Below are 12,231 nucleotides of genomic sequence, written 5' to 3' on the forward strand. Positions count from 1 at the left end.
CCATGGCTGTGGTTTCTGTAGGAATTGAACAGAGGTTTCCTGCCAGCAGGAGTGGGCTCTGCCTGTGCCCCAGGAGCAGCCCAAGGGACAGGCAGACCTGTGTCTGCCCTCACCCTGCTGTTGCCTGCGCTCGTTATCCAATGCTTGGCTGTATTTCCAGTCACCTCAAGATTAATTGGCAATTAAACATCCTATTTCTTCTTGCTTTGAGTAGGGAATCAAAATTATTCATGGTTCTGCATACAGCTAAGTTTGTCCGCAAGGGATACATGCTGGAATGAATGGCAGCGAATTCCAATTTTTTGTCATTTGCACATGTAAGTCTGTATCCTGGTGGCAAGAGAGGGAGGCGCTGCCATTAAGTGCCCTTTATTTATTGCTAATTAACAGCAGCAGTCAGTGGAGAATGGAGCTTTGGAAAGGATTCTCAGTCTTTATGAATAACCTTGGACTGAGCAGCAGAGAGGAAGATGCTTCTCCTCCCTCCTCCTTGGCAATCTCCAAGTAGATGGAAGGTTTTGAAAACATAAATTGTAATGGACTTCAGTGTCCAGAGCAAGCAATTAGGGGGGTAAAAGTGCCTGTTCATCTCCAGCACCGGGAGCTACACAGTGACATTAAGGGGCTCTGAGTGTGCTAAAACTAAGGAAAGCGGGGGCTAAAATGAAGGAGTGCTTCCCCCATGGCCGCGGCGTCAGCACCACTCAGCCGTGCATTGACTCTCCCAGTTGCTCACCCCCAGCTTCTGCTTCCTTCATCAGCCCAGCACCATTACTCTGCCTAATCCCCTTGCACAAACAATAGAAGCAAAGCAATCAGTGAGTCCGTAGATGCAAAATGGCTGCATGTTCCTGCCTGCCTTGCCAATTGCGTGTTATAAGTGGCTTCAGCTTTTGGAGAGGAAGCTGGGGGTCATGTACAGAGATGTGTTTAAGTAGAGTTAGCTTTTTCTCTCCCTCCCCTTTTTGCTGAGAATGAAGTGAAAGACAGCACAGTTGTTTTCCATGAGTGTAGGGAAAATCCTCCAGTCTTGGCTCTATATCAGCTCTTGGGAAATGAGAATTCCTCCCTGTCGGATCCAGACTGACAAATGGCTCACTGCTCCTCACCCCTGGTGAGCACGGCTGTTTGCTCAGTCCTGTCCATGATCCTGAGGCTGGGTGCTGGTGATCCTTGCACAGTGATACCAAACTTGAGCACCAGCATCTGAATAATGGGGGCTTTCTGCTTTCCTCTCCCAATTTTCCAGCCTTTTAAAGTTCCATGGACTTCGGCATGAATGGTCAGAGCTATGTGGGGCAGCAGGGTGAGTGATGGCAGGGGTGCAGGTTTGCTTTGCAGGAGCAGAGACGGGGCACATACTGTAGCACCAGGGATTTAACTTTGCATCTCATGCATAAGTGAGTGACCTGTTTTCCTGACACTGGTGCAATTCCCAGCACTGCAGAAACACCATGCTGCCCACTGGGGCTTTGAACCGGGGAGACTGTGCCATACCAACATTATGTGCAGGGAATTGAGGTGTGGGTGGGACAGACAGCATCCAGACCCATGGCACGTGAATGCTCACCAGTCTGTAATGCTGGCCACGCTCATGTTACTGCACTCAGCATCTCCTCCAGAGCTTGCTGCCAGCTGAGGGTCCGCAGCCTTGGGAGCAGAAGTCAGGGATAAAGTTTGTTAAATTGGGACCTGGCTCTGAGAGCATCCCACAGGCCAGAGGTCAGAGGCTCAGTGCTCTCGTCTTGCTGGCTCAGCTCTGAGCCCAACCTTGTTTTTACAACATCTGCACCAGGAAGTTTGTTTTTCTCCAGCATAAAAGTAAGTGCTTAGCTCTGTATGGCAGAAGCTTAAATGAAATGTAAAGTGACTTCCACATCAACTTAAAAAAACAACCACAAATTTGTGGGTTTTCAGTTTCTAATGTGCTGACTTGGCCTGGATTTGAAAAGCCCTGCTTTAAGCTATTTCTTCAGAGTAAAAATTGGCATCAGCTTGAAGATTGGAGTGTGTTCTTAGATGAAGTGTTAGGATCATTAAAAAAAATTGTTAATAGACAAAAATAACATAGAAGGATTAAATGAAAATCGAGTCAAATCTGCAGGGACCTTCTCTGAAGAGCTGAAAAATGAAGAGCTGGCTATAGCTTGCCTTGTCCAGGGAGGAATTGTGGCTCAGCCAAGTTGTTCCACACTGAATTTGACCCTGTGTGCTGGGACACTGTGCTGGGCCTGAGCGACCAGCACTCAGCAACGCCCCACCACTTCATTTTATAAAAATGCTTTTGACAACCATAGCCCTGCTGCGGGGTCTGACGTGAGGTCAGGGAAGGAACAGCAGAATCCCCACTCTGCAAGCCCGCCCTGGATTGTGTCTTCTAGCAGGACCTGCTCTGCAGATAACTCAGCTTACCCAGGGAATCCTCGCCTGGTGGGGCTGCTGGTCTTCTGCCTGTGCACAGATGCAGTGTTGGGAATTTCCATTTCCGTGCCAGGGCACTGACCTGTTGGAAAGGGACCTGGGAGGCTGCCCTCCAGCCAGAAGCTCCAGCAGCAAAACCTTCACAGCTCTTGCAAGGGCAGGCAGGAGGCAGCTTGGTTGCGATCCATAAATAACTTTCTAGGAAGGCTGTTTTGTATGAGCAAAAGGCTCATGAACAGCAACAAGCACAGCAAGGCATGCAGCTGCCCGCTGACATTCCCAGTGCTCTGCGGGGCCATCCCAGCCCAGCATCACCCCCACAGCAGTGCTGAGCCTCCAGAATGCTGCAGAGGTAACTGAGTTCTTGTAACCCCTTGGGATTTTAACTGGTGTGACATTTGCTCTGTTAGATGCAGCAAATAGCCAGCCCTGTGGAGCATGCCATCTCATCCACACCTGCCTGGACCATAGCTGTTTTCTCCACCTCTCCTGCTCAGCATTGCTATCCAAGCCAGCAACCCAACCCGACAGTTTTGTGAATGCTGCAGGAAGCTCATGCCATGCTGCCAGAGCCATGCTGCAGCTATGGTCACTGATCACTGAGTTCTGCCCTAGTGCAGGGGTTTCAGCAGCTGAGATGGTTGAGGCTGTGTGCAGCTTGGGTGGCAGCCAGGTGCCCAAACTATTTCCAGCACACAGCTTTGGGGGCAGGAAGGGTTCCTGCAAGCAGAAACTGAGGCTTCCATCTCTCACCAGAAACCCTGAAGGTGTATTTGGATCACTGCTCAGTGCAGCCATGACCTACAGCACTTGGAAACGCGACTGTAGACCCCTCTGTGAGTCCAGCTGTCTCATAGTGAAAGGGATTCTGTGGTGCAGAGATGCTTGTGACCAATTCTTGTGACTGACATCAAAGGAGCATCACATGAGCAAGCCGTTCCCCTCTGCCGAACAGCTCCAGTGCTCTTGGTTTTGTTACTGAAGTGCAGCTGGGGTTGTGCACTGCTCCCTGCCACAGCCACTCAGGGCTTTCCAGCAATTCCTCATCAGCTCTGCTCTGCCTGGAAATCTGTGTTGTGCTCTGCGGAACAGACCCAAACCCCAGGCAGGGAGCGCAGTGCAGGGCCAGCTTTGGTGCTGGTATGGGTTGGTGGCAGCAGCTGGAGCTGGCAGCACCAGCAGGCAGCATCGTAAGCATTAAATGTTTTCTCCAGGGCACAGAGACACTACTGCCATGCAGAAGTAACTGTTGGTAGAGAGGAAGAGAGGAAATACCTCTACTGAAATAGAAAATTAATTTTAGAGCAGAATAATGATGACCTTGCTGGCAGGCTGAAGGCTGCGATTGAAGTCCAAAAGCAGGGAAACACTGTTCTGCATCTGCTGTGTCCCTTGCTCTCAGCACCGAGGACCAGATTGTCCCTAGTGGGAATGGGGACATTGGACTTTCCCTAAACAAAGCCCTTTGTTCACCAAAGGAAGACAGTGTAGGGCAGTGCTCGGAGAGCTGCCTGGCTCTGTCTCCACCACTGGTATTTCCCTGTCAAAAAGTGCCTAGGGAAAGAGAAAAGACCCTTTTATGGGGCCATCCCATGGTCGTCTGTGTGTGCAGGCAGGAGATGCCCAGGGATGGGGAGCACAGGGCTGCTGGATCTGGGTGTAGCCACTCTGCCCTTTTCCACAGAAGGGCTGTGGTTGTATTTAATCACTTCTACAGGAGATGAAATTAGAACAGACGTGATTTTGATGTTTTACACAGCTGTGTGAGATGCTATAGGCTCAGCAATGTGCAGTGCTTGTTTTTATACGAACTGGAAAAGGTAGAAATTAAGAATCGAAGCAAACCCCCGATGCAGGCTTATAAACAGTGCGTGCTTGGAGATGGGTCTGTCCATCAGAGCCCGGTCTGGGGCCGATTCCTGCAGCTTCCGCAGGATGTTCAGCATTGGGACTTGCATGCAAAGTGTGAAGGTGTTTTTCAGGGGCAGTGTCTCTATGGGCAGAAGCCAAGGAGTGGACGAAGGACCTGGCTGTGTCACCCCACCTTCGGTGCTCCCTGGCTGCTGGCAGAGGAAGCCCCGCGTGTCGCAGCCGCCGCTCCTGCAGCTGGCCAGGGAGCAGCAGTTCCCAAAACAAAGCCCGACCACAGAACAGCATGGATGTTGTGCTGTGGGGAGGTTTGTGAGACACCTGCAGGAAGTGAAGGAGATGAAACAAGCTAAGCACAACACAAAAATGAATTGTCACTGAGGTGAGGCCTTTGGGGCGCTGGTGGGAGATCCGTGGCCAGGAAAGCTTGCAGAGCCACATTCATCCACTGCTGTTGGCTGCACCAGGCCCCGACATGGCACTGAAGACATCTGCAGTTTCACCATTGCATTTGCTGGCCACAAACTGAGACCGAACTGGAGTTTAGGATTGGATGGGATGTACACCTGACTCCAGGGCTGCTGCTCTGTGCAACGCAGTGGCGACAAGCCCCGGGCTCAGCCCTGCCTGCCGTCATGGTTTCTCTGCTCTGGAAAGGTGCTGCAGGATGTAGGTAGAAGTACAGGTTTTGCTTCGGCTGGTGATTAGAAATGAGGACCAATGGCTGCTCAGTGCTGAGGGGAAGTGCATTTTGTGAAGTCTCTACCAAGTGCATGCTGATTTTCCTATCGAATGCCTGCCAGCTGTACCGGTGGGACTGCAGTAACGCTGTCCTTGTCCTCTCACATCCTCTAGGCTTCGTTTGTGAGCGTGACCGCTTGACGTTCGGCTTCTGCCAGACCCTGCGGGTGCTGGGAAGGTGCCACCTCCCGACAGTCCACGTCCAATGCTGCCAAAGCTGCCGCCAGCACGGGCACCACGGGGCTCCTGACCAGGACCGCGGGGACGAGCGGGCCTCCAGGAGGTGACAGGACCGTCCCAAGCCCAGAAAGCACCTGGACCCGTGGCGGCTCTGGGAGCAGCCCTGCGGCACAGGAGGGAGCTGGGGACCAGCTGGCCGTGCTGCTCTGTCACTGCACGGGGTGGTGCAGCCCAAGATCCACACGGTGCTCTTGCAAAACACAGGGAAGGCATGATTTGTTTCATTTGTGCTACGTTATTGTGCTACTATAACGGTGCTCAAACAGTCCCTCTGAGAAATATGTCTGGTTGGGCCGGGGGTGCAGGTCTCACCAAGTGTGCTGTGCCAGAATGGGCACAGCTCTCAGTTAGGGTCACAGCCATCACTGAGCAATCACAGAGAGCATGTTAGGGAAGGGAAACTTCAAGCAGCAATTATGCGGGGAGTCTTCTCAGAAATGTTAATGGTGCTATCGTTTGATATTTCCAGCCTCTTGTTGGTGTTGGCAGGCCAGCACAGAACTCTTGATTTCTATTGTTATTTTTATATGTATAAAATGAGTATCATTCCATCAGTACAGCTGACCATTTGGATATTTTTTTTCCCCCTTAAGGGACTGGAAGTTGGCAACCCATTTCTGTAATTTTCATTGGATTGTTTATGCACTGAAGCTAAATAATCATAATTAAAGAAATGGAGAGAGATCAGAGGAAGAAAGCTTTCAGCTTTAGTTACCACCAGAAGCCCTGGGCTCGCAGTGCATGCAGGGGCTCTGCCCTCTTTGTGCTGACTGCAAAAGCCCCCACCCGTGTGTGGAGCAGAGGGGCTGGCTGGGGACACAAGGCAGGAATGAAATGAGAGATTGCTTTGGAGTCAAACAGTGTAGGCCCTTGTGTCAATCAGTGAAAGAGATGGAAAGCTGTTCTAGCCCCAGCTGTGAGCAATGTGTGTGCATGGCAAACACTGCTCTTATTTGGCCACATCCTTCCTTGTGAAAGCCCAAATGGCAAAGTGAATTGTACTTACACAACTGGATTTCAGCATGCAGTTACACTGTAGAACTTTAATGGCTGGTTAAGGTGTTTTTCTGTGCTCTTACCAAGCTAAAAACCTTTCTGCTTATGTAGATGCACTTCTGTTAAAGTTAGTTGGTTCTTTTTTACTATAATAAGTGCTACTGTTTGAGAGGCACCCGGCAGCTGGTCCGGCAGTGCTCGTATGTTAATCCTTGAGGCCTTAGGGAGGATTTGCTGTTAGGTTGGCTCCTGGAGGAGGGCGGGCGCATTTTGGTAGCACATCCTTTCTGTATTACTCGGCAGGCTGAGAAACTGGGAGATTGTGAACACAGCGCTGCTTGTGCTGAGCTCAGTGGAAAAAAGACAGAGCCCAGCAGCACTGCATTGCGTTGAGCACTGTGGTCACACGCAGATGGATGCTTAAGTTGTACTGTCTGGAACAACTGCAGTACTGTGTCACGTAACAAGGGGAATTCCTGTCTGTGACTTGCATGTAAAACACAAGCCATGACTTCACCATTTGTGCTGTATTCCTTTCCAACGTGGTGTAAATTTTTACATTTTAAGAGCCTGTGTTCATTCCTGTTTTCTTTTGGGTTGGCACCGTCTGTCCCTTGCTTCTGTCAGCACTCCTAGGTTTTGCTAAGGAATAGCTAGCTCTAAACATGTTGGGTTTTAATGGCTGTTGCCCACAAATGTGTTAAATTAAACAGTTATTGAAGGAAATTGAAGGGTTTCATATTTTCTCTTCCCCTTGGGGAATTCTAAAGGGCTTTTCACTGAAAACTCAGTTAAGCTGAGGCAGTTTAGGTCCTGGCAGCAGCAGGGGTTTGATTGCTCTCATCTCAGCTGCAGCAGAGAGGAGCAGTCAGTTTGCATCTGAACATCATTTAAGGCTGCCTGTAGAAACTGGAATTTGTGTGATTACAATCTGAGCTCTGTAGTTTTGAGGTAAAGCGCTGGTGCTCCCGGAGCTGAAGGCTTCAGCCTCTGATTTGTGGTGCAAATTCATTCATTGCAGTGCTAACCGTAACAACGAAGCAAACCCAGTGGTGGTCTGCATGTGACACCACAGGCAGCATACATTGAAATTCAGGTGTTTGTTGTAAGAACTGTGTAAATTCTGCCTGAATTATACGCATTTCAGTACCTTGGAGGTGAAGCATTTGTGTGTCAGGTAGCTGGTCTAACTCAGTGCCATGACGCAGTCACTGAGCTGCCCTTTCTGTCACTCAACAGTGTGCAGTTTTGGGGGCTGCAGCTGTGCCAGGTGTCATTTCTTCCCAGAACTCAGTTTTCCGGAGTGACGATTCTCTTTTCTCCTTAGCACATCTGACAATGCTTACTCATTTTCCTAGCACTGTTTGTGCCCCAGTGCCGCCAGGAAAGGTGTGGCCTCTTCAATTGCCGTGCTTGCTGAGCTTGGTGGCCGGCTGCGTGCCATCAATCACTGCAGGCACAGCACGTGGCAGTTGCACGCTGCCAGCACTGTGCCAGCACGATGCACAGCAGCAGTGCTGGGTGCTGCTCTCACCACTGACCACATGCAGGCATTGGTCTGGGCAGCGTTCCCCTCCCAGAGCCCTCGCTATTAATAGCCCGTGCACAAGGAAAGCCCTAAGCGATGCTTTTTGTTGCAGATACAGGATATGTGGTTACCAGGATGCATTCAATTTGTCATTGTAAGATACTTTTGGTTCATTACTTCAGAAAGACCCCATTGAAGACCAACTCTGCAAAACACGTATGCTTCATTTGCCACACAGTAAAGGCGGGTTTCCCACTAATTGTGAACCTTCCCAATGTGGGACTCTTAGGTCTCGCTGACCTTTGTCTGCCCAGTTTTACTCGGCCCACATGAAGAATACTGGATTTCTCTGCTAAGCTGTCAGGTGCTGCAGGGAATTTTGTTCTTGCAGCCAGTTCACCTCCCCATTGGGTTAATGCAGTGGGTGCTGCAGGCTGGGTTTAGGGCAGGAATGCACACTTATACAAATCTGGGCAAGCTTAATCACAGCATCAGCCAGTACTGGAGCAGTGCAAAGCTGGAAAATATCTCGTGTTCCAAATGAATTGGTCTTAATGTTTGGTGCCATTGAGGATTTCAGTGTACGTGGTGTAAACGATGCCATCCTCTGCCTGCAGCACAGGCTGATGCAGGCTGCTGCCATCTCTGCCCTTGTGCACCTATTCATATCTGTGTGTAAATACACAGAGTTACATACAGATAGGCTTCTCTCTGCTTTGCACAGCTGCAGGCCTCCGCAGCAGCAGACCTCGGGCTGCCTGAGCTCAGAGCAGACACTCCTAAGTAGTTTATTCCTATATTTTCCACAGAGGAAATAGAACAAAACAGTATATATTTTTAAAGAGAGTTTCAGCAACCTGACATCTGTTGTAAACATCAGCTGCTAATTGCCAAGCAGGGAAAGAATTGCTCACAGGTTTTACTTGCCGTGTTTTGGAATAATGCATCCTGAACTCAGAGAAGGATTTGGAACAAGGGAAAACCATCACATCGCACAGCTTCATTCCTGAGAATCTGTTGATGAAATGAATGTGAGAATGATTCTGTCCTGAAGGCAGTCAGCCCTGGAGCACAGCCTTGACACAATGTGCCCAGGGTCAGAGCAGCTCAGAGCACCGGGGTCGTACAGGCATCATAAACAGCAGTTTCAGCTCATCTCACATTCAGTGCGAAGCTCCTCAGCCAGAGCACTTCTCCCACAGAGTATTTCATAGAATCATAGAATCACCAAGGTTGGAAAAGACCTAGGTGATTCTGTGATTCTATGATTTGTTAAACCTCGCCTGCTGTTTTCATTATGATTACAGAAATACAGAAATATATGATTTCTCCTCCCAGATTTTCTATTTCCCATCCAATCTGCAACTGCAGTCCCATTTTGAACCTCCCTGATACCCACTACACTGAATGCCCTTAATGCCAAAGGACGTTGCTTGCTTTTTTCAGGGCCAGTTGTAAATATAAAACCTGTTTTTCTGCAGGCTTTCTGTTTATGGTTATGAAGACTTTTACTTACAAACAGCTGATCTCGCTGTATGCAAGGGGCTGACACCAAGGCATGCACAGCTGCCATGCCCTCACTTGGAGGCGGTGACCCCCAGAGGCAGTGCTGGTGTGGGGGTGGGACACATCCCAGGGAGGTCACCCCAAAACCACTGCCCCCTCCTTCTGCCCCTGGGGGAGAGAGGCCTGCCAGGCTGAAAGCCTGCTCTGCTCACGTTTTCTGTTGCTTCTATTTATTCATTGGGGATCTCCTGAAGCCTCTCTGAGGAAAGCCAGAGGTTCTTGGCTTCCAATTAGATATCAGACCTTGTGTCCCCCCTAGTCACCTCCAGACATTTTCAGAGCTGGAGACAGGAAGGAACTGAAAGCTCATTAATTGGGAAGCAGCAGGAATTCTATGGAGCAAGTTCTTTGTCATTTATTAACAATAACACTTAAAACACTTCCGCATCTCAAGAAGGCGTGGGATTGTCCTGTCAGTGCACCTGTGTTCTGCAGGCTCTCAATTCCACCCAGGTTCTTCTGTCTGGACCAGATGATCTCAGCTGCAGTGTTTTAATCCCCAAATAGCCCTCCAGCCCAGCACCAGCTGCCAGCCAGTGAGGCCGTGCTGTGGGTGACTGAGCACAGGAGGAGGCCAAGCAGGAGGCAGCAAGGCCCGGATGGAGCAGGAACAGCTCACAGCATTGTTTTTTCTTACTCTTGTTCTGCTGCAATTTGCTTGAGCAAAGGTACGTTACTTCAGTTTTCTAAGGCTCTGTTTATAAGAGCTTGCTGCTCCATTTTCTACCAATACCAGAAGGTCTTGCCTGTGTTCTTGCCTCGTCTCTCAGGGCAGCTCCCCAACACACGGGCATCTCCAGCAGGGCGAATCTGGGCTGCCTTGTGGCAAAATCCTGCAGGCATACAGCAAAGCTGCTAAGAAAAAATGACATTATTGGAATTACGTTTTGCTACAGATACGCTTGCTGGCCCAGCTAGCCCTCAGCTGAGCATCATTAACACCAACAGACTTCCTTGCCCAGGCTTTGGAAACAGCTGGACCTCCCTCAGGCAGGAATTTTGTCCTTCCCTGAAGTAAAGGGTTCAGAAAAAAAATCAGCTCCAAACCCCATCAATCACTGTGGCTATGCAGCACTTTACCATCACAACTGAAACTCCAGGTGGTTCCTGCTTCTGTGGGTAACTTTGAAACCAGGTTAACTCCCTCAGGGAAGCAGCAGAGCTTTGCTGGTCTCCTCCAGAGGCACACATCAGCAGGGCAGGAGGAGTGTTACATTCTGAAGTATTTCAGTCTTCACTGCCTTGTTCCCATTAGCACTATGGGGCTGCAGCTGGGTGCCAAGCTTGTGTGCACAGGGAGAGACAGTGCAGTAACATCACCTGTTGCCCTCGGGCTCTCAGTGCAATTTATGTGCAAATCTCACACGTTTATCTGATTACAGTCCAGAAGCTGTTCATTTAAATTAAAGGTTATATGAAACAGGTTGGGACTCTGAAACCGTGACCTGGAGCGTTTTTGCATTGGATCAGGAAATGAAGTAAGATAACCCTCCTGGGATTAAATTTCTAGAGAAATAAAGCGAATCATTGCCATTTCCCTCCCTGAGAAATGCCTTTTCCTCTTCCCAGGGTATTTCAGGTCTTTCTCATGGATACGCTTACATGTAAATCATGTAATCACCAGCATGAAGCTGGTGGAATTGTAGCAGAAATTACCCCAGTGAAGCCCATTGACCTTCGGAGGAGGCTTTGCTTACAGCTGATAGCCCACAGTGCACAGTGCTGTTGTGCAATGCAAACCATGCTGGGTGCAGGCAGAGCTCTCCCTCCTCACCCAATCTGTTTAGCAGAGGCTTCTTTTGGGGCACATCACTCACATCAGTGCTGATCTATCAAACAGCTGTCTCTGGACCGTGGCACAATTGGGTACGGCACAGGAAAAGCAGTTGCATGTTTCAAGGCTGCAAGTAATTGCTTCTCAGAAAATAATAAACCAGCAACAACAGCCATCAAAGCAGTGCCAGCTGCAGCTTTGCCACAGAGGTTTCACTGAACCTACCCAGCCAACAGCGGTGGAAGGAGCTGCTCACATCCAAACAGCTCCCAGCATCACAGGCAACTGAACTTCTGAACTTACGGTTCACTTCTGGGAGGGCCAGATATACCTGCAGCAGGCTGAACACAGACAGAAGCACCCCAAATTTGTGTCACACAAGTCCAGATCTGTCTTCAAATTCACTGTTCTCAGGTATCTCTCTCACCACAAACATGTAAGAAGTTTTAGGTGGTTGTATTTTTATTTATTTTTTCCCTTGAATGTCACAGAAGGAAAAGTGCCCTTTTCCATGTAGCTCCCAGAGTATCAGCAGGACAGATCAGACACTGGGCTTTTGGTATGGCAGGAGACAAAGAGAGAAAACGCATGTGTGCTATTTTGGGATGTTTGGTGGCAACAAGCAAGTGTCCTCAAGGGACAGAGCTTTCCTGAGAAAGTTCCTACTTAAAGGCAAAAAATGTAAAATGTGCAATTAGAAGATAAGGAGATGTTTCCGAGGGGACAGCTCTCCAGTCTCTAACGGCAGCTTTAAAGCAGGGACTCTGATAAAGAAAGTTATCTTTAAGCTCACGTACTTACATCTGGGGCCGTGCAAAGCAGCCCACAAAAGCAAGGACAAACAGCAGCCCTGCAGCTGCGATGTCCCTCCGCAGTGCTGCAGCCCCGGCTCTGGCTGCTGGGCTGCCCTGCCAGGAGAGGATTGACCTTAAGGGGAAGAAGGGAAAAGAAAAAGGAGGCAGCACCAGCACGGGGTTTTGCAGAGCTCCCCGTCTCTGAGATCCTTTCTCAGTGCTCCCCCTCGTGGGAAAGCGCTTCCAGAACACTTCTATCTGCTTCCTTCTCTCCAGGAACCATCAATAGTTAGAAAAAAAAC

At 49.5% G+C, this 12,231-nt stretch overlaps 1 protein-coding gene across 4 annotated transcripts in view; it reads left to right on the forward strand.

Annotated features, from left to right (window-relative positions):
* The window catches only part of ADAMTS7 (ADAM metallopeptidase with thrombospondin type 1 motif 7), a 52,906-nt gene extending 45,335 nt beyond the window's left edge, over positions 1 to 7,571 (forward strand). For 2 of the 4 annotated variants that reach the window (XM_031587922.2, XM_090149209.1), the window contains one exon: positions 5,146 to 7,569. In XM_031587922.2, coding sequence (XP_031443782.2) covers positions 5,146 to 5,318 — 173 coding nt within the window. In that variant the 3' untranslated portion in view covers positions 5,319 to 7,569. Of the gene's footprint in view, positions 1 to 5,145 lie in introns of all 4 variants that reach the window. The other 2 variants (XR_016470501.1, XM_031587921.2) reach the window with 2 other exon arrangements.
* The last annotated feature ends 4,660 nt before the right edge of the window (positions 7,572 to 12,231 follow it).

The sequence above is a fragment of the Phasianus colchicus genome, chromosome 12 (assembly GCF_987193195.1).
Source record: "Phasianus colchicus chromosome 12, bPhaCol1.hap1.1, whole genome shotgun sequence".
Taxonomy (NCBI): domain Eukaryota; kingdom Metazoa; phylum Chordata; class Aves; order Galliformes; family Phasianidae; genus Phasianus; species Phasianus colchicus.